A 22,718-nucleotide genomic window follows, 5' to 3' on the forward strand; every position below is an offset into this window, starting at 1 on the left:
TTCATGAGCCTTCTCAAAGGAGTTAAATTTCAAGCCATCTTTCAGTCCAGCTGCTCAACCTCAGGTCAGCTTGTACTGGTAAAGAAAGAGTTTAGGGATACAAACACTGCAAGAGGGAATTACCTATAGTAGCTTTCGGAGCTCTTCAGGATAACAGAGAAGGTTTACAGGCAATCCACTTCTAATACAGGAGGCCAGTGTAACTCAGCCTTCAACAAAAATGCATGACCCCAGAGATGGACTGGATTGCTTAGTGGTTAGGAATAAATCAGAGTCTCTTCCAGCTGCCAGGTCTTTGGCTCAAATATAGCCTAGGTGAACAACAGCTAACAGCCACAGGCCTATGGAAAATGTGTTGGCAGGTCTCAGTTAACATGCTGGGTAGGACAGGTGATATGCTCAATAGCTCCCTCGTCGGCAGCCTCAGCAAGCAGTGGGAACTATGTGGGCTCAGGGGCCACCTCCCCACATAGTCAAGTGGCAGCAGCAGTCTGAGCTGTGATCAGGCCGGCACTGCTGGCACAGACGCCTGCTGTGGCCCACGTGCACCCCACGCAGAAGGGTTGGCTGCCAGTGCTGCTTTGTACATGGCCTTCTGAAGCTCCTACCTGTCTCTAACAGCAAAGTCTTTCTGTTGTTCGAGAGCATGGACAAACACAATGAGAAAGTGCTTGTTGTTGAGCAAGGTGGAGAACAGTGAGATTCCTTCTTCCATATTGGGTCTGCAGTTTTCAGGAATCTAAAGAAAAATTTGGAAATTAGAGTGAGAAAAGCACTGTCTGTTGCTTTTCCCTGGCCTTTATCCTACCTGACTGTAAGGATGATCCCATTGAACACAGATACAGTCCTGAAGATCCCCTTACTCCCTCCTATTTGAAATGAGTTAGCAGTGTGCTTTTGCAGCAAAGATGCCAACTGCATACTGGGCTGTATTAGAATCAGCATAGCCAGCAGGTCAATGGAAGAGATTATTTCTCTCCATTCGGCACTTGTGAGACTGCATCTGGAGTACTGTGTTCAGTTTTGGGCTCCCCAGTACAAGACGGACATTGACAAACTGGAGCAAGTGCACTGGAGGGCTGCTAAAACAATCAGGGGGCTGGAGAACTTGACGTACTAGAAGAAGCTGAGAAAGCTGGGCTTGTTCAGCCTTAAAAAGAGGTGGTGAAGGGGAGATCTTATTGCAGTCTCCCCAGAGAGGCTGTGGGATTTCCATTTTTGAAGATACTTGAAACTTGACTGGACAAGGGCCTGAGTCTAGTTGGAACTGCTTTCGGCAGGGGGTTGGACTAGATGAACTCCAGAGCTCCACTCCAAGCTAAATTACTCTTTGACTCTATGATTCCAACCTCTGTCCACATGAAACCTAGCTCTGGGACAACAAGAGTTTTTACTGAACTCCTGCTTGGGAGGAATCTCTGTTGAGCTTATTTATGATGAGCTGCATATGGGACTGAAATGACATACAATATGGTACACCTACAAAGAACAGTCCACAGTGAAACTGGGGAGGATCTCATGACAGAGATCCTTCATGTGAGAGCAGAATTTCACAGATCTGTCTTCTCCCGTCAGCAAAAGCTGATCTAGTGCTGGTATGCGTTAAATGTTTTGAGTGATCAAGCATTCCCCATGCACCACAAGAAAATACATGACACTGTCAACACATAAGAGTATGGTTAGTAACTGTCAAAGAACATTTGTTTTGTTAATGGATTACTTACTTTCCATTCTCCCACCAGGAGCGGATGAGTTTCTTGGACCTGGGACCCCACCTGGGAGTTGAGCTGCTGGGAAGGCAGAATGTAGCACTCCTCATAGAGTGAGGAACACTGCAACGAGAGCAAGCCATCAGGAGAGAGCGGGTGAACGAGACCAGAGCCCTTCTCATTTGCCATACACCACAAGGGAGCAAGATGGAGAGAAATGTCATCAGGACTGAAGACCACCCATTATGAAGAAATGCATTGGAATGCTTTACAAAGCCTTTAAACACTTTGCAAGAGCCTCTTGAATGAACAAACGCCACAGGAATGGGGGGAGGCAGATGTCTTAGCAGACACAAGGCTGTTAGAGTAGGAGACTGCAAATAGACTAATCTGACAGCTAGAAGATCCTAGAAGAGAACGCATTATAGAAGAGTAAGTCAAAACAGAGGACTACTGGGTGTTTTAACATATGTAACTTTTGAAACAGATGGGGAAAATGTTTAAATCTCTAACATTCATATAGTAGCCTGAATCTTAAGGAGTCTAGTTTGCAGATATATAGAGATTGGATAACTTAAAAGTCTGGGTAATAACTACTAATGAAACACTCTGCAGTCATAAATCATCATCTCACTCTTCGCCACTGAAATGCAACTGCCTCAGGGGTGAAATATAGCTGCTGTTAACAGCACACAGCACCACAGCAGAGCAGCTGGTGATGGGAACTATGGAATTGTCATGTCTAGGGCAGTCCTGAAGGAGGACTCTGGGTAGACACACTGGGACTCTGCGCCCTAGAGGCCTCTTACTGGTGACACCATATGCCCAATTTTGGACAGGGAGGAGAGAAAAGAAGACACAGAGATATCTAATGAGTGAGAATTGGCAATGCAGCTGGAAAACCTAGGGAGTATGCTGACTTAGAACAAAAAGCCACCTTTCCCTGAACACTGACAGGAAATACCATCTTACAGCCTCAGCTTCATCCAAACAGACCACTGGGGTACAACTGGAACCACTAGGGGAGAACTGGATGTCCCTAGCATTTTCTTCTCATGTGAGAGACAGCACCTTTAGAAGAGGGTATCCAAATGCATCGAACTGGGGAGCTAGTACAAGTCTGACCCCACGAATGGCGTCTCATCTGTTTTTTTCCCTCTGCAAGGCTCCTATCACATTCTAACCAAGCCCGACCTTACTTCACACCCAAAGAGCTGTGGCTCCAGTTTTGATGATAATTAAGGCTGAAATACATGACAACCAGATATATAACAGTGGAATGATTTTGTTACACTGTAATGACCCTTTAGCAGAGGGAAAGCAGAGACCTGATTTGGTTAGGAAGGAACTGGGAGTGATTAGGTGCCTGTGAAATGTGTTATTGTCTTACTTTGGGGAAGAATGTCCGGGTGACAAAGTGCTTGTATTCCAGGAACGGGATCCCTTGGCTGCGGTTTAACTCCTTGGTCAGGTCTGTCATGTCTGTCTGCAGCTCAGCAAAACCTTAGGCAAAGAGACCCACAGATGGTAAGAGCTCTGATAATCTACCAGCTGAGTCAGTTAGCAGGGAGGCTGGCACTGAAATATATTGGATGTCTCGTCTCTGCCTCCTCAAGCCTTTTCCCTTGAGTGAGCTGAAGCAGAGTTTTCTCAAGGAGCAGCAGATTACATTCAGGGTTTAACTGTCAGCATTATACATCATATCCTGTAGCTCTTACAGAGAGAAAATTTTCATTGCCGCCAGGATACCAGTCTTGCAGAGTCTGGTTCTGGAGGAGGAGAATTTCAGTGTATGTTGAAGAGATTCACGTACTGAGAAGACAGCAAATGTGGATGCTTGAAATGCTTCTCCAGTTGTTCTAGCAGGAGTGTATTGCAATTTTTGTTGTGCCCATTAACAAAGCATGTTATAAATCAGTGTGGCTTTTGAGCAATCTTTTGTCACAGCCAAGAGTTATTAACTCCAGGACAGGGAAACCAGTGGCACTGAAGATAAGTGGCTTGCCCAGGTCAGGCAGCAAGACAGTGACAAAGTCACACATCCAACCACAGAGCCTTATTCACAAACCATGCTGAAACACAAAGGCAATGACAAAAACTCAGGCTAAGTTCCTGTTCCTTTAAACACTCCTATAAAGCAGAAGGTGAACTGCTTCAATCCTGTTATTCTGACATCTCCCTCGTAATCCTGGCTCTGTCAGCAGCACAGTGACTTACCTTTGCGGATTTCCTCTCGGATCTGGGACTCCATTTCTTCCATCTGGAGCAAAGTTTTCTGCCAGTAGCGCTCTGCTCTACGGCTCTTTGTGCAAAACACAAAGAGAGCTGGAAAAGAGAGACAGAACAAGCCTTTTGGAGCAGATCATTAGGAGCAGCTGAAGCTGGGATCAGAGTGCTCATCTGTGTGGAACTGCTGACATGGGTACAGAAAGCTAAACTCAGTGTTGGTTTAACACCTATGACAAAACTGGTATCTGACCAGGCAGTTGTTGACTATCTGTACATAAGTCAAACCAGCTGGAACTTAATGATCATACTGTAACTGTCATCTTCAATTTAGGTCTGGGCTGTAAAATACTCAACTGTATATTAATACATTCCAGCTGATTAATGAATATAGATTTCAAGAGGTTTACCACCTGTATTACGGTGTCCTTGTCTGATAGCCTTCCCACACCTCCAGAAATATGTTTCTGATGACTAGTGGTGCATTTAAGAAATAGTATGCATAAAAACTTTTATTAAAAATAAATTAAATCCTTATTAGAAACACCTCATTTGCTGTGAACTGATGGTTTTCTTGCTGCACAGTGATTCTGATCATGTGATGAAAAGATACACTAGCCAGAGGATACAGGTGTGCTGTATAGCATCTAATGAGGTTAGCAAACTCCTGCGGTGCTTGCTCCAGATCCGTAACAAAGGGTGTTTATTCTGTTCTTTATGCTCTTTGCTAGGTGTCTGCCACTGGCTATTACTGAAGACAGGGCCTTGGGCTAGACGGACCGCTGGATCTGCATCTCTCCACATGCAGTGAAAAAAATCTCAACATGACCTGGGAACTCAACTTTTTGTTCCCTTACCTACAACAGACAGGACCAGCAAGATACTGCAGATGACAATGGAGACGATGATTGCAGTCTCTCCTCCCCCAAGGTGTAGCATGGCAATTGTGTGGTTGAACTTTCCAACTTGGATCTAGAGAAGGAAAAGGAAGGAGGAAAACCAACAGCTGAGCAGCTAGTTATCAAACAGCTTGGCACTTGAGCAGAAAGGGACTAAAGGGGGAAGTGCTTGGCAGACATGGAGCCCTTAGCCCAAGATGTAGGCTGACCACACTGGCTCAGCAACCATGAGGCTTCAGGAGGGGAGGTTAGACTGTGCCTATCACTGCCAGGCCTGCGGGGACTTTGTCTGTGTCAAAATGGCCCAATTCCCTTCTTGTATATATTAATGGAAAACAGAAGCAAGCCCAGTGGAGTCACAACAGCCTAAAGTAACACAATGGATGCCCAGGACTCTCGCGACCTCCCAAAGATGCCACAGGAGATTTTCTAGTTGCTCAGAACTGCTCAGTTTTCTCCACTGCAGCTCTTTGGAGCAGAGGTATGCAAACCAGTTCCCTTCAAAATGAAAAAGCAGCCCCAAGCATGCTCAAGTGCCGTGCTAATTGAGTATGGTGGCAGAACCTACTGAGCCAGCATCAAACCCTGTCTTAAAGAACACACCATAAAATACAGAACTGCCTGTACTACTTTTACTAGAAAACCACTTCTGCTAATCATCCAACTTTGACAGGCCTTTTAATGGCTTTTTAATCCTGGCTTCACTCTCTTTTCTTCTCTAAAAGCAGAACTGCTACCATTCAGGGAAAGAAAGGTAAAGAAACTTGAAAGACTTTGAAATAAAAATAAAGTAAAGGAACAAAAATCAGTAATTACTCATCTCTGGGCACGTTATTATCTTGTGGTTAAAGTACTGGACTGGGTGTCAGGAGGTGCTGGCTCTACTCCCAACTCATACTTCTTGCGACACCAAGCACAAACCACTTGAACTCAGTGTTTCAGTCTCCTGATCACCATAAAGGAAGAGGCAAACACACATCACAGGCAGGTTGATAAGTTTACTCATCACTGTTTATAAAAAGTTCTCTACGCTTCTGAGATGAAAGGGTTCAATAGCATCATCTGATAAGGAAAACTCATGACCACACATAAGTCTTTCACTTCTGGAAATGTGAGTTTTACTTCTCTAAAGGAATGAGAAGCAAGAGAAACTTGAGCAAAAAAAACGAAATGAGGTTGGGAAGAGATGGAATAACCTTATGAATCCATCTGTATCATGCAGTGTCTCCAGAAGAGATACAAATTGTGCATTAAGTTACAGAAAAATCTAAGCAGCTGGGCTAAAGTAGCAGTGAGGAGCATTTGCTCAGGCATCTCAAGAGAAAAGATTGGCTGAAGAGCACAAGTTTCCTTCCTGTACTGGCTGTGATTGCCTGGTATCATGTATGGAGGCCACCGTCATTCCACACCACATAAGCCAGCAAGAGAAACGGCACAAGCAGTGCCTTCCCACCATATCCATGGCATGAAACACCATGTAGCGCACAGCTCCATGCCCTTGGGGAAACACTAATTCCTACATTCCAGGTGAGGGTATTCACCTCGCCTACCTTAAACCTATCTAAATAAGTTTGGATGGTATTCTTTCTATACTGTTCTCTCCATAGGTAACAGGGAGGACTGCCCTTCCAGAGGGCAATTCAGAGGGCTTCAGTCAGGGGTCATGAAAACCTTCAGTGCCTCTAACCATCAATGCTGGACTACAGAGTCAGGCTTCCACTCCTGTAATCCATAATTTGGCCTTCTACCTGCCCTTTAAATGGCCCCTGGCACTGGCAATGTCTCTGGTGGTATCTGCGAGCAGTACTCAATGGCAGGAGCTTTGGTTACATCTGTACTGTGCTGTGGGTTGGAGAATCAGCTAATCCCCGCTGCGGCTGGCAGGGAAAGGTCGCTTCAGCTGGTTCTGCAAACCAGGACGGAGGCAGAGGCTAGAATGCCCAAAGACACGCGTGCACAACTTCCATACCCAGCTGTACGTAGATTTGCTTCCATGGGAATATCTGAGGATGTTCATTTCACAGTCTGTATAAACAATCCTATCTAACCTCAAGATTTTTGTGCATTTTCTCTGAAAAGCTATCATGAGGCAAGTCCTGGCTGCGCTTTGAGTCATATTTTTTTCACTAATTCAATCCTTCCCATTTTCCAGAGGAGAAATCCCATGCTCACTGTTTAATCCAGTGTTTAAATGATTTGGTCATGAACAAAAACGGTTTGAAGGCCTTGGGAAACTTTTCTGTTTTTCATTTGGACAGGTCTAATCATCACAATTTTTACAAGCAGATTTGATTAGGCTCTGGGTTAAATGGCAACATTTCCTGACTCCACCACATGGTGGGGATGCAGAGATTTGACAGGGTTGGAGGACAGACCTCCACTTCTGGGAAGACCCATCCCCCCGCTGGGGCAGAGCTCCCCCAGATGAAGGCTGTGTCTAGGCTGGCACCTCAGTTCGGATCCCCGGCGTAGTCCTGATCTGCCTGCTTCCTGCACCCTGCTTTACATGATGGAGCAGTCTTGGAGTCTTCCAGGATGCAAACTGGATTCCGCTGGGATTAAACTAAACCAAAATTAAGCTCCAATTCAACTAATGTACTCCCACAAGAGCCACTAGAAAGTAATCCCCAGAACACACACTCATTCGAAAGTGAGATCTTCAGCACCGCTTGTTTCATTCTACAGACTGGCTCCTACTGCGCTGCACTACTTGCTAATGTAGACATAGTCCACGAACAGCTTTACAGAACAGGCATACTCAGAATCACTGTCAGAATTAAGATCTATAGTGGGACACATTTTAAAGGGGTATTTTCCTTTCCTCTCATCACTGCAGACCTAAGCTCTACCATTTAAACAACAAACTGGGCAGTCACAACAACAAACATTTCAGCTATCCAAAAGGAAGAAGTCACATCAGCAACAGAACAGGTGTGATTTCTGCAGGCCCTTGATAACTATTAGTAATGAAAATTAGTTAGTGCCCATCACATAAGTCTGGCCCAATGTTACAAAAGCTATTCAGATTATATTCCAAAAGACAGCTGTTGCCTATGAAATGGCCAGCAGGCAATAACTCAAAACATATATGAAGGTTAATAAGTGCATACACATATGAATGCAAGTTGATTATTCAGCTACACTCCCAATAGCTATGTGTTACTTTAGTGTTGTGTATCAACCTCTTGTTTTCTAAGGAACTACTAGGGCATTACCCTGAATGTTTTATGTCAAACCCAAACTAGCAAACTCATAAATTCCTTTTTTTCCCCAAAGGGATTTCCCTGTTTTTCAGTTCTCACTAAAACCAAAATTACCCTATTTAAAATTTCCATTAAAGTGACTTAAGAAATTCTGCTACTTCTGCATTTCCTTCTTTGCCATTTGCAACAGAATTTCATGCACAATAGACCACAACCAGTAAACTGGACAACTCCATTGGTGGAACTGATGGTACATCTTCATGCTGTTTTTCTGGGCAGTGTAAGTCCACAGATTCTACAAATCCCTCTGCACCCCTTCTCCTCCCTGCCCAAGCCACAGACTCCTGCTAATTCAATATTAACACATCTACTGGAAGGAAACTCAGTTGGGATGGAGGCTGCAAGTTCTCAGACCATGGAGATGGAGGCATTGTCTCTCCAAGTATGAAGAGCCATGACCACATCCCTAAGTAGCAATGGGCTGCATATGAAAGAAATTGAGGGCAAGAAGCTCAGGGAAGGACGGACGGACAGTAAGAGAATGCTGTGAATTTTGCAGAATGCATAAAGATGAAAGTAGTTCTGAGGCACGACAGCCCTGAAGACTAAATTCCTCACAGTGGCAAAATGGTAGCCACTGGGAAGCAACAGTATGAACTTTCCAGTCCTGTGTCGTCCTCTTAATCTCCCCATATTGCAGGGACCCTCCTCTAGTGATTTACTAAGGCTTATTAAGGTTTATATCTTCATGTCTACTTGTAGCTCTTCTGCTGACAATAAGAGGGCTGACTGACTGAAAACTGGTGGAAATCCCCAAACTCATCTCACAAGGGCCAGAAAGAAAATTACTGCAAGTGATGAAAAATCACAAGCCTGGGATTTTACACTGCCTTACTAGAACTGACAAAATCTCCCTCTCACAACTTACAGCAAAGCCAACCAGTTCTCAAGTTAACTCAGCAGGAACGACTCAGCATTCAGCTGTCTGCGCCTCATGATTCGGAGCATGGCAGCCCCTCTCCACGACTTCGGATAGCCTTGGTGGTGACTATACCTACATCTCACTGAAGCAGCAGTCTTGGGGACAGCTGTAAGCATAGCACATTTTGTCCACCCCTCTGTCTGTAAGGCTGTCTGTGAGTGTGTCCCTGGCAGCTCATGACTTCATGGCCCTGCTTGTGCATACAACTGACTCCTTTGCGTACAAGGTTTGCAACAAGAACCCCTTTTGCCCTGCAAGCTTAGAGCTGGAAGGCTTCCAGGACTTACCGTCACAGGTAACTGTCTTTCCGAGGTGCTCAGCGACTCGTTGACCGAACAGTGAATGACTTTGTCGGAAACAATCTGGATCTCACATGAGATAAGGCCAATTTTCACTTGGTACTCATTGCTTTCCAGGCCTAGGTTGTCAGGCTCTTTCTAATGACAAAAATAAAATCAGGATGTCAGTCTTTAAAGTAGCTATCTGATTTGCACTGGATTTTCCTGCTTTACTTTCCATATCCCCTGCTGTTTTTCAGACCTGGGAACACTCTCCCTCTCCAAGAACATTCTTCCAGCCTTCCACAGGAAACCCAGAATTGGGTCATTCCCCATTTTCCTGTTTCCCATTCCTCACTCAGCATGGGGCATGGAAGGAACAAGCCCCTCACGGAACCCGTAAAAATCTGTTTTTGATCTACCTTGGCTGTACACCACTGATAAGGATCTGAGAGCCCACCTGGGAGCGAGGAAGGATGTACAACAGAGGAGATAGGCAGGGGTTGGGATTGCAGAGCCTGAGAAAGGGGGAGCGTGTTGCTGAAGCACATTGCAACCAGCAAGGATATCCTGCAATGAACAATAACCTTTGAATTAGCCTTGTGTATTGTCTGACCTGCTGTACCTTGACTTCCTTGTTAACTGAACTCGGTAGCCAAAAGAAAAGAATGCATGACACTTTTCTGCTGGAATAAATATCTATTGTCAGGACCTCCTGGCTTACCTGCTCGATTTCAGGACAGTGCATTATCATTCTTTATCACATGTCCTGTATTTTATTTAGCTCCTTGCTATTACATCCTTCAAATACAGCCCTCTGCCATCATGCCTCAGAGAGCATCATTAGGTCAAGCTGTATCCCTTGACGGAAGAGACAAGGCGCAGCAGAGCTAAGGAACAAGCTCTCTACCCTTGTGAGAGTTCGGTCCTCCCGTCCTCACTGTCTCCTTTCCCTCTACTGCATTTGTGAGGCAGCCACTATACCAGTATTTAGGACTGAAGAGCTCCCCAGGAAGGACCAGGTAACACCCCAGAAGCTTAGCACAGCTGTAAATGTCAATCTCTTACATGTATAACCAGAGTTAAGGGCTCGCCAGGATGGTGCTTGATCCATTTCTCCTTCTTGGCTGTGAAGAACTGGGGGTCGGCATAGTACTCCAGGCTGAATTTGCTGATGTGCAGGGCCTCCTCCGGGTACATCTCCTCATCAAGAGCCGGACGGTCATCTGCATAGAGGCGACCATTGAGATAGAAATCTACAGGTGCTGGCTTGCTCCCCATAGTGATGTTGGAGGCAGCTGGAGAAGGGCAGGTAATCACAGTGTCGGTGTGAACCTTACAATTCTGAAAGCAGGAGAGAGCATGCACATCAAAAAAGATGAACCCAAGTCTCATCTGTGCATCAGCAAACAGCCTGAGCAACCCCAAGGCTTTGATCAGCCTCAGATAGGGTGGCTTTGCTTCATCTGTGATTGATAGCCATCTGGTGTGCTGATCACCCAGCCAGGCACCATTAAGCATCAAGCACATTGATAGCACTAAAAACATCATTACTGCGTGGGAATAGATTAGGCCTGTCACTCTGCTGGGCTCAGGATCATAACATTTTCATCCCTGCTCCCAGCCCAATCTGCAACACAGGCTAAGGCCTCAGCTTTTACCCTCCAAAATGTCCTCAGGTATCAGGCATGCAGCCCTTCTCTTAAGTTATGAAGCGATATCAGGCAGGGTCACTCACCGTCTGTTCTCTGCCGATGCCACGTACCACCATCGACACATTCTGTACCAATTCAAAGCCTCGTCCCTCCAGGGTAATGATTCTGCCCCCACTTTAAACAGAAGGGAAGAAAAAGTAGGTGAGTGGAGTGGGGGTGCCTTAACACCTCCTAACAGAACAGTGAAGTGCAATGGCTGGGTCTGGCCTGCTTTATCCCAGGACTGTTTCCCAGCTATTTGAACAGCAAATATAACCCAACAGCCAAAAACTTCCTCTTACCTCCCACAAGCATCTATAATGCTACTGAGGTGTTAGGGAAGGAAGGAGGAGCAGCAGCTACTGCCGTGGAAAGGGGGAACTGCTTCCTTGCAGCAGAAAAACATCCGCCTTGCTCCCACTCCTCAAAGCAGCTGCCTGCCTCTGTGCTGGGGCAGGGGGGTGAGCGGAACAGGCTGCCCAGGCCTCCACCAGCCTAAGATGTTACCTTCCAACCACCCAAAGCAAGGGCAAGGAGATATTCCCGTCCTCTGCCCCACAGGCAATAGCCAAGAGCTTCGAGTCTTGGAGAGAGAAAAGACCCTGTAAGGTTGACATGGATCCTGCACCTCTCACACACTTCTGATTTAGACCAAGATGAGGAAGTTGTTTTGTGTTTCGGATCTATTGCCTAGGGAATTTGAAATATGGGCCTCTCAATGTGCAATCAATTAAAGACAGTAATGAAAGGGCCCTGATGTACATGACGCTGCTAGGCAGAGCAAAGGGTGGAGAACAGAAACAGCTTGTCTGCTCTGGACAGCAAAAGCTATACCCTGAATTTACTTTCCCCTTCCCCTGTTTCATGTTCTACCTGTTTCAGGAGTACTTCTCAGGGAACAGTCAAGATTTATAAATCCTATTTTCTAAAGACCCCATTATACTCAATGACTTTGGGTCCAAGGCCCTAAGAGTCAGGTTCTCTGAAATCTTTTACAGTGCTATAGCTCTTATTATGTTGTTGTGATCCAAGTTTCTAAGTTAAAACTTGTCACATCTGCAGAATAGTTTAGAACTGTTTTAAACTATATTCTTGCTTACACTGATCATTTTAGCAATATCATAAGACAAATCAGCTCCAGCTGATTTTTTAAATGAACTGTTGACTCTCCATGGCCAACACTGCAGCAACATACTGGAGCAGACAGAATACACAAGCAGCCCTATGATAACAAACCCAGTGTACACAACACAACCCAGTGTACACAACACAACCAAGCAGTTTGAAGAAAAAGACTGCTGTCATTCTCAGTGACATTCACAGTGAGTGAAATTTGGAAACTGATGTAAATATTAAGAAAGCAGAATAAGGTGACTGAGAAATACCCTGCTGGTTTCCCTTGTGCATACGGGTAGTGACATTCTGCCACTGTCTTTTTGTATTTAGATATCACTCTTGCCATTCAGCATAGTTTGCAAGCCTGCTAGAAGCTGAGATTGACTGAATGACTGTTGTGTTTTGTTATTAACTTTCCCACAGCCTGTATCTTTGGCTTTGCATTTGGGAATGCTGAGGCACAGCTTTGCTTCAATGGGATCAGGCTGTCAGAGCCTGCTGTATGCTCGCTCCCTGAGTGGGCTGCTTTCACAGCAATCCTGGAGGCAAAGGCACTGGATTCTCAGATTTCTTCATCAGTCTTGGGTTTTCCAGACTCCACAGCCAAGGAAGGTGAGTTTTCACCAAGATATCCAAAGGAACAGGAGCCTGAGAGCTCCATGGAGAGAAATGAAATTAAAAGCAACACGCTTTAAAAATGAAATGTGGTGGCCTCAGGGCCTGCTGAAATCCAAAATTACAAATCTCAGCTTATCCTCCAGCAGTTTTATTGCCAAGAAAAATCCTCGGGGTCTCATAGAGGCCCCCTATGTGAACCTCCCTAAAGCACCTACCAGGTGTAGACAGACAGTGCAATTACCATGGCTGACTTTTTTCCATGTCCTAAATGCACTGAAATGAGCTACAGCCAGTCCTGGTGTGTAAAACTTCTGCTCCAGTGCTGGGGTGCTCTAAAGCACCCTGACAGTGTTCTGTGATGCCCTTTCGATTAGCTGCGTGCGAGAGAATACATCAAACAGCAGGGCTGAGAAAGCCCCTTTCTTCCTCCAGAACCCCCTCCTCCCAGTCTGAAATCTACCTCCCTTTTGTAGGCAGATACAGACATGAGCCAGCTCTGAACTGGTAGTCATGAAGCTGTAATAACGTGGCACTGGGCCCAGATAACATACTCTGCCTCCTAGCTGTGCTTTAATAACTTGAGCTCAGGGTTACCAACATGGCTTTTACTCAGGAGCTAGTCTGCATCTGGATGGCTTGAAGCAGACACAGAGCACACTCATGTTGCCTGCAGTGGGCCACACAGGGATCCTCCAATTAGCTCTCCACTTGGACGACAGAGCAGCATTCACATTTGCATTTAGCAAAATTACAAAGACAACTTCAACAAAGGCCACAAAAGGAAGGTCAAAATCCTGACAGACTTTGTTTTCTCCACTGGAGGAAAGATCTCACCTGATCTGACTCTTTTTAGGGTTGATGTCTGTTATAACCGGGTTCTTCTCATACTTGAACGTGATATTGTAGTTGGCACAAGACTTGTTCTCAAACTGGATGCAGACTCGCACAGCCGTGGTGAGCTCCACAGATGGCATGGTGCACGTGATAGTGGTATCGTTGCGACTGGAAAGGGAAAGACGTAGTAAGCCAGAGAAAGCTACAACCGAAGAGCATAGGAGCAATGCAGCGCAGACCTGAGAGCTCCCTCAGAAGTGAGGCAAACAGCGAAGACACAGGCAGCTGCCTCATGCCTGTAAGAATGAATTTTGAGTCACATGCCAATTACTTAATAATTACATAACCTAGTAATGAGCAATACTGAGAGTATATTGCCCCAGGCTGCCAGACTGCTTTCCTCTACAGTCAATGGAAAAGGGTAGTCTCCCACTTCTTCCCACTGACAACACAGAAACAAAGACAAAGAGGGGTCTCCTTTGACTAGGGAGCTGCCATGGGCGTTACTCTGGGTAGTACCCTCCACGTGCAGGAAGCGCCTTCAGCAGAGACACTGATCTACACGTCTGGCTGCTTTCACTGGGAGACCTCCATGTTCTCACTTGCAGCAACGCAATGTAATGGAGCATCAACAGTGTTTTACAAATGACGGAAGGAAGGATGGGAAAATTAAGTCAACAATCTCCAAAGTGACTGTTGATTTTGGACGATTCTTTTATGGCTCCTGGATGGACCATCACAGACCTTCAGAGTGGCTTCACCCTCCAGTGTGTGATCCTCCTACAAAAAGTCAGGCACCCTTTGCCCAAAGGAGATGTGGTTTCTCTCCAAGGAGGTCAGTACAACACAGCTGAATGTAATCATTTTGAATTTACAATACAGGTAGCAACCACAGAATAAAAAATAAAAGTCCCTAGGTAATTTGGTGAGGTGACTGGAGCATGGTGGAGGGATCCCAAAGTTCATGGAGCCCAGGTATGACCCAGAGCCAGAACCTCACCTGTCCTTGTGGGGGGACATGGGCTCAAGTAACCACTGCAGGGCAAGGTTAATTCCCCCAGGTGCAGTGCCTTCCTGAAGATGCTTTCAGGAACGGTTCTGTGTGGGAGGATCACTTCAGGGGCCTCTGTACTAGGCTAACCTACATTGCCCAAAGCAGGTAAGCCCACTGAGCGTCTGTAGCAAAAATCTGCATCTGCTTTGTTGCCAGGGTTTTGCGTCCAGTCCCAGACCACCCAAGAAGCCGGGAAGTACGTTACAAACTGTGTGTGAAATCACTTCATTTGCTGCTGGAATGCAGCTGCCACATCGTGGTAACACTAACACATTCGCATTACCAGACAAACACCATAGCCTTGTGTCAGGCACCTGCATCACAGCTCTGTGTCACCACTCTGGGGACTTTCGGGTTGCTGCGGAGGTTGGAAATGGAAAGGGTGGTAGCCAAATGGGCCTGCCTGGATGCTACACCGACTCCAAGACTAGCAGCGGTATGCAGCAGGTCCCTCCACCCAAAATCCAATTCTTTTGGATCTACTGTGGGACAATATCTTTCCTAACATTTAGGTTCTTTCTCCCTGGTTCAACAACAACCAGCTCCTAGTGCCAGCCCCCAGACCCAATCTCACCTGAGGTCAGTGCACTCTTTGGAGTTATTGACGAGGACGTGGAGCTCAGAGCCAACATCCAGCCTGCTTCCTTTGATGGTTACTCTTGTTCCTCCAGCTTTCGGGCCATTCGGTGGAGCTATGGATTGCACCATGGGAAGCTAAAAAACAAAAGGGAAATTCATCAATAGTTTTCTAGCCTGGTAAATTCACAACTGAATACTCCAGACCGCGCAAGGGAACTGCTGTCGTAAATTTAAGTATTCAGTATTGCCAGGCTCTGAAACAGCAGCATAGGAAAAGTACTTACTGACTTGTTGTCTGAGCAAGGAGAGAGGTACAAGGTACGAGGACTGAGACCATATAAACTTCTGTGAGTCTCAGCAGTCCCTAAATCCTGTCTTACAAGTGACACATGGGTCCGAACTGGAGCCAGGATCCCAGACCCTTGAGCTTTTCAACTGCAGGGCCAGAGCTGGAAGGCAACAGTTCAAGATCCATCAAGAAAGAAAGCTTCTCAGTCATTCCAGCTCCCACCATCTCTGTTCTTCCACATTTGTTTCCTTCTGAATGTGAAGCTATGCCAAAGCTGTGCTGGATGATGGTTTTGAGATCTGTGAAAATATCCACCTGAGTCTACATAATGAAATATCAAACTCATTCTTCCTTAAGGAAGATTCAAATCCAAATCTCTTGAGATGACAGAAACTAAAGGGGAAGTTACTTTGCCTCTCACCATTTTCTGCTGAAATTAGCATGTATGTCATCTACATTTGCAGCCCCTGGAAATCTTTCTGCGATTCATGAGCTTGAGGCTTTGATAACTAATGCAGTCCTGAACCCTCATGTCTGCTACACAGAGTGCCCCAAGAGAGTCTGCTGGGCAACTTTCCTGCTCTGGTTTGAATAGGACACTGAGGGCATAGCAAATAATTATTTCAGGACCCTTCCATAAAGCATTTGGTAATTCCCTATCAAACACCACAAAATCCTGGGGGAACAAGACCTGCAGGGCTGCAGAGCGTGGCAGAAGCTTGCTCACTGCTACACTCCCTGTCTCTCGCTGCAGCTGCAGAGAAAAAAATTACACAAAAGCTGACTGAAGTAAATACGGCTAAGCTGCTTCATATCTCCTGGTGCTAATATCCCTTCCTGTCAATCCCAGCCATACAAACATGCTTATTAATAGCCATCCTTGCCCTTGCCCTACACTGAGACTGATTCTATTCCTCTACAGCCATTTCCCTTGTTGTATCTGATCACTACCCATTTCTATAGGATTCATTTTGTTAATTTATATTTCTCAGAATCCAAGAAATAGAGAGTTGTAGGCAGCTGTCTCCTGCCCTTGGCCCCTAAGCCACATATTCAAATGTGCTGCAACAACAGCAACAGAAAGGATTATTCATGCCCCGCAAAGCCCTCCAGCTCTTCTCATCTGCAACAGCCAGTGGCTACTGCTTTCAGTATATCGCCAGCATTGACTGCTTCCACTGCAACTTTTGCAAATTCAGCTTATCTATAGCCTGCTATAATGTCCTGCAGAAGTCTCTGGACCACGTTTCTTTCTTCTCCTTGGCAGAGTTACAGCTGAATTTTGCCTGTTCTAGATATGTCTAACGGCAACTTCGAAGCACTTAACACACAAACAATATTTGATTTAGACAGGCTGTTCTGAACTTTTAGACATTATCAGGTGAAGTGTTATTGATGCTCATGTTCAGGTCTCACTGAGACCAGCTTTGTATGGTATAATTTACTCCATCTTTATGTCACTGAATGTAGGATGATAATCCAGAAAACCAAACTGCATTGCTTAGTTTGCAAATGCAGCCATTTATGCTGTGAAGCATAACAGCAGCTAAACACTGTGCAACTTCACTCCCCCAACACACGCAAGACACTCACACAGAGAGCAGGGAATTACCTAACTTTTTTTCCAAACTTTGTGGGGAAAAAGACTGGCCAGGCTGAGATAAACAGATACAACAAGACAGCTTTCTGCTGTGCCACCAGGGCAGAAAATGGCTCCTCTCTCCCTGCTCCCCGGAGAGGGCAGCCTTCGCCACAAGCCTGCCCAGGAGCTGCGAGCACAGAGCTGTCAGAAACACTGGTTCCAATTCAATGACTGTCTTTGGCTTTTCTTGCTTTGTTTAGTGCTGGTGCAGGTGCTTCCTGAGAGGGCTCTTCCTTGTACTCTGAAAGCAGGCTTAGAAGCCCAACCCTTTCCCATTCTTAGGGCCCTTCTCCTCTTTGTCAACAACACAATTAACTCTCCAGGGGCTGACGTGATGGCAGGTCTCCCTTTTTGGAGGCAGCGCACATATCCTGACGACTAATGCACTAGAAATCTCAAACTCCATATCTTTTACCAGTCATACCCATGTTTGTACCTTGCTCCATTCCACACTGCAGGTTCTCTGAGATGTTTCAGATGAGAACCTGAATGCCTGGAAACTATGGGAAGGGGCCCCAGAGTGCACGTCCTCCCGTGAACTAGTGCCGAACCAGTACTGGCAACATCCTTGACCTCACCACTTCTCTTCTTGCGGTGTGCTGCCATGCGCACTGCCAGTCTCAGCTCTGCTATGGGATGCTGGGAGTGTTGTGCATGTGCTGACTGGATGCTGTGTAAACCTCTCTGAACTAAATACCAAACACATAATTAGTTACAAGGGTGGGGGGGCTACACCCAATGATCCTGAACTAAATTACTCACAATAGCTACTAAGAATCAAATGTCATTTCCTAGGGTTCAAGTCTTCCTTCAAGGCATTAGACTCCAGTATAATCTATTCTTCTCCAGCTAAAGCAATAGCATAAGCACAAAGAGTTTGAGTATGCAGCATGCCATTGGCATCCATACTGTTGTTTGTCCTGGATGCATGGGGCTACTCATGAATATAGTCTAGCCTGAGATGAGAGTGCTTGTTGGAAAGAAGAGCTGCATGGATTCTTTCAGGTTGACAGAGATGAAAGTCATCTCTGTGAAACGGTACAGTACAAAGCTATGAAGGGCTTTTCCTTCTATATACGACATGGGTTAGCTCAAGCCTAATTCCTACAGGGTATCCTCATGCAAAAACTGAGCAATCTCCAGAGCCCAAAATGTCAGTTCTAAACAATGCAGGTTCATGGTATATAACTTCACGTAGCAAGGAGAGACTTGACAATTCACATAAAATCTCACAAGCTATAATGGCACTTTAGCAAAAGAAGAGCAAGTAAAATGAACTCCTTGTTACAGCAGGAGAAACAGAGACATAACCAAGATAAGTGAGAAGTCATTGCAAAACTTGAGATTAGAAGCCAGATTTCTTGATGCAAATTAAGTTATGACACCTTGGCCGCAGTCCTTCTTCTAGTGCTCAAGCTTGGATTTGCTAGACATCGTTCAGGTAATTAAAGGTGAAAAAACATTTCAGCTGCTTTGTGGGGACTCTCATCATGGATCCTGTTTTCCAAGCCAGCTGAGGGGTAGAGGGGCCATAGGCTTTTTTCTTAAGGGGTACAAGGAAAATAAACGTGAGGATCACCAGAAACATCTATGAGGCAGCTACTTACCACATAGGAGTATCGCTCTCTGGACTTGCCTTCCTGGCTCACATTAACTGTTACCATATCAGAAAACACCTCCTGAGCTTCTCCAGTCTGGCATACGATCCTGCAGAAAAGAAAGACAAAGTTCACATGCACAGGCCAGACCCAAAGGCAGACCATCTTACAAGACAGGGACAGCAGAGCTAGGAAGAAACCTTAGCTTTTTCTTCTAATCCTCTAGCTGTGTTCTGTCTGCTGCAGACACAGACTGGGAAGTACCGGCCTGTATTTTTGACACCAGGTTATCCACATGTGCTTTAAGGAGGGCAAGCAGCACAGTGAAAAAAGATATATCCATGTGTCAACTGTATAAAGTCACGCCCATGTTAGTGCCACTGAGGGACCATTTAAGGAAAAAGTTTGCTGAAGACGCAATCCAAAGGCAGAATTAGAAAAATCTTAGTTTCTGAAAAGCTCTTAGAAATATGCAGCCTGCTCCAGTGATCTCTAAAATACATGAATATTCATTAAGTACCTGCTCCTGCACTCAGCTGCACAGCAGAATATGGGCTAAGCTTCTTAACATCAGTGTTGAGCTATTTTCACTGCTCTGTTCTAGGATGGGGACAAAATGTAATTTATGGTAAGTCAGGCCTGCCTGTAGCACTGCTCCACTGCCCCTGAGCAGAGCATACCAGACAGCCCAGCCTGCGGCCGCTAAGGGCCATGGTCATAGCCTGCCACTACCACCCTGTGGGAAAGCGGCTGGAGGGAGGGGGCAGAGGGCTTCCTTCAGCTTTGGTGGATGATTTTGTTCGTAGAGAGCCCCGGGACAATTGCTTCAGCTTTTCTCTCAAACTCATCTGGCTGCGATAAGGGAGAGGTCTTGAAAAATAATGAAGTGACGTGAATGCTGGTGAAAGGCTTGAGAGCTTTGCAGAATGAAGTGTTCTGCTTGCATCTCTGAACAGGTTCCACGCAGCAGCAGCTGTGCTAGCTCTCCTCACCCGGTCCCACCACCAGGCTCAGACCATCTCTGGCAACCAGAGGTTTGGTTCAGGCTCACAAGCCTGTCCCAGCCTTTGAGGGGTAGAAATGAGGCACTAGTGACTAATGCAGGGATGAGTAAGTGCTGTGCTGGAGATATTGCTGGACATGAAGGAAAAAGGGCCTTTATTTGGGATGTGAGGGAAACAGCTCAACAAACTCATCCTGCCAGGACAGAAAAGCACCCACAAAGAATCACAGCTGGCCAGATGGGGGTGATCAGCCCAACAGCTCTTATCCTAAGCCATCCATTTCCTCTGTCACAAGGGTGGTGAGGGAGCCAGCCAGCTGAAAAAGGGAAAAACAACTCATTCTGAGGCACGTCCCCTGCTTCCCAATGGCACTGTCCAAGATACTCACGTCTCAGAGACCACGTATCTGTCCTTGAGTGGCAGGCATTTCACACTCCCTATCTTGACAGCGTTAATGACATCGCTGAACCTGCGGCCCAGGTTCCTTCCTCGTATTGTGAGCAGAGTTCCTCCATCCAGGGGCCCGCTCAGGGGCTCAATCTGCCAGGGGATCAAAGGAAAAGGGTTGCACATTAAAAGAGAACCACGAGAAAAACTTGCTTTGATTCCTAAATGAATTTCTGTTCCTGTATCAGTGTGTTTGTTTTCCACTTGTCCTTCAGTGAAGAAGAAGAAATTGCTTCTCAGACTCCAGCTCAGCCCCACAAAGCCTCCGCCACCACGTTCCCTGTGCCAGAGCTTTGCAAACAAAAAGCAGTTACACTTCTATGCTGATTTTGGTATTACTTCAGCCCCAGGCAAAAAGCAAGCACATCTGGGATGAAACATCACTCTTCTCCACACAACAGCTTTGAACGGAGATGGGGCAGAAACAAACCTGGAGACATGGAAAACTAGAGGAGGGGTGTTAGTGTACTGTGAAGAGACAGTCCTGTCATCATATTTTAAGGTCTGTCCTGAACACAGCAGGGCCTTTGAGGACAAGAACAAGAAAAATGTTCTGTGAATGGGACCATGGCCAAGATACCAGCACTCTGGTGTCCTGGAATATAGGACTAGTCCAATGACTTCGGAAGAGATGGCTGTTCCCTACTGATCTCTTACTGCCAGTTGGTTTCTCATCTGGCAACTACTAATCTCCCTGGGATAGGGATAGGAATGGGATACGGAAATGCCTGCTGGATGTAATGCTGTTTTACTACACAACTGGCTTTCCCAGTTAGTTTGATTTCATTATTCAGAAAGTTAGTTAAATCCCTCCAATGTAGAAATAGCTCTTTTTCCTTTAACAAACACAATGACAAACAAAGCTAGTGCAAAGCACCTGGTAACACTCGTCTGTCTCAGTGTGCATTTGGTGAGGCTGCAGCGTGAGGCTTACCGCAGCTGCTGCCAGCACACCATGACGTCAGCCAGGGCTGAAGGTCAAGCGTGGAAGCTCCTTCTTCCACCAACCTGGTTAAGGCTTATAAAGTTCTACTACTAAGCTTGGTGCCCTCTTCCTTAGCCTGCTCCATTCTTCTTCCTCTCGAGGATAGCGCCATGAGGGCTAATGCAGAGCTTGTTTGTTTGTGTGATTCTGGAGGATTTTGATTTACCATCTACTATTTGCTAAGGAAACAGCATCGCAGTCCTGAGACATTCTGTAACCTGAATTCTTGTGGTTTGCTTCCATTATTTTCTGGCAAGGTACTGATAATATTTTATATGTATTGGAGAAAGACAGCCTCATCTGGGAACATTCCTTTCCCACCACTGCTGGGCTAGCAATAACAACAAGACGAAATGGGCAGGCAATGGGAATCGTACAGTCCACCTATGCAATGTTACAGCACTCAGATTATGAGCAGATATCAGTACACACCTCCCTAAGAACAGAAACACCATATCCTTGCCAATTTTGATGGCCACATTAGCTGTTTTTCCTCTCCAGTTTCTTCTCTCTTCCCATGGAGCACATTTGTTCAATGCACTTTCTTTGTTACACACTGGGGGACAAATTTGGTTGCTCATATCATAACTTTAAGCAGAACCCTACGTCTAAATGTCCCCCCAAACATTCAAAAACTGATGATCTAAACAAAACTCATCTCAAAATACATAATGCCAAAAGGCCCCTCTATCACTACAGATCTCAGCAAAACTTCAGGGAATGCATGTCTGGAATAGGGTTCACATTCATCTTTTAGCTACACCCAGTTAATCGCTACTTCTAGATAAGAATCCTTCAGCTAATTCTACAACTCTTTCTCCCTTTTACCCACCCCAGGAGCTCTGGTACATTTTGATTGCACTGGTGCTGTTTTTCCCACTGGCATGATTAAGATTGGATCGTGCAAATACCAAGATGTCTTCGGCATGTCGTTTTCTGTTTTCAGGTGACCCAAAACCATAAAAAAAATATTAGTGAATAATTCAGTGCTGGCCTTGACCTTGTCTTGTGTCAGGGAGAAAGCATGATTTCCCAATTGTCCCCAGGTTTGTGACCACCCAGCCAGTTTCAGTCCTCTGCACTGCTTGTCCTCCCACACACACTTTCCACATTGTGTGCACATCTTACCTTCTTAATCTCAGGAGCTGGACACACATCTGAGGTCTGGGAGGATTCAGTGTTTAGTCTGCAGCTGGAGCTGGTCTCACTCCAGATGCACCGGTGTCCCAGGTCCTCTCTCCCCAGACACTGAGAACAGTCAGCACTTCCAGTTGCACAGTTATAGACCTCCACTAAACCATAAAAGACAACAGAAAATGTGAGATCCTGGACCTGAGACTTCCACAGCTTTGCTTAGCTTTACAAAGTCAAACACCGACCCCTTCCATAGTTATACCAAACCAAATAACATCTGAAATCCAGTGGATGAGTGGAAGAGCTTGCACATACGGCAAGACAAGGCAGTGTTGGCTGCCATCCTGAAGATTTCCCAGAAGGACTGGGTGCTTGTTCTCACTGCAATATAATTTAGCACTTTCTTTTCTTTTTTTCCTTCCCTTTT

The 22,718-nt window shown here is 45.8% G+C and overlaps 1 protein-coding gene across 1 annotated transcript in view; it reads right to left on the bottom strand.

The window, feature by feature from the left end:
- The window catches only part of PLXND1 (plexin D1), a 92,774-nt gene that overhangs the window by 27,314 nt on the left and 42,742 nt on the right, over positions 1-22,718 (bottom strand). Inside the window, exons 12-24 of the mRNA XM_067303555.1 lie at positions 22,286-22,449; positions 20,114-20,265; positions 18,731-18,830; positions 15,188-15,327; positions 13,560-13,727; positions 11,036-11,126; positions 10,366-10,641; positions 9,307-9,456; positions 4,793-4,907; positions 3,927-4,034; positions 3,100-3,212; positions 1,725-1,832; positions 609-739 (exon numbers count right to left, since the gene is read on the bottom strand). Coding sequence (XP_067159656.1) covers positions 609-739; positions 1,725-1,832; positions 3,100-3,212; positions 3,927-4,034; positions 4,793-4,907; positions 9,307-9,456; positions 10,366-10,641; positions 11,036-11,126; positions 13,560-13,727; positions 15,188-15,327; positions 18,731-18,830; positions 20,114-20,265; positions 22,286-22,449 — 1,816 coding nt within the window. The remainder of the gene's footprint in view (positions 1-608; positions 740-1,724; positions 1,833-3,099; positions 3,213-3,926; positions 4,035-4,792; positions 4,908-9,306; positions 9,457-10,365; positions 10,642-11,035; positions 11,127-13,559; positions 13,728-15,187; positions 15,328-18,730; positions 18,831-20,113; positions 20,266-22,285; positions 22,450-22,718) is intronic.

Source organism: Apteryx mantelli, chromosome 12, assembly GCF_036417845.1.
Source record: "Apteryx mantelli isolate bAptMan1 chromosome 12, bAptMan1.hap1, whole genome shotgun sequence".
NCBI lineage: Eukaryota > Metazoa > Chordata > Aves > Apterygiformes > Apterygidae > Apteryx > Apteryx mantelli.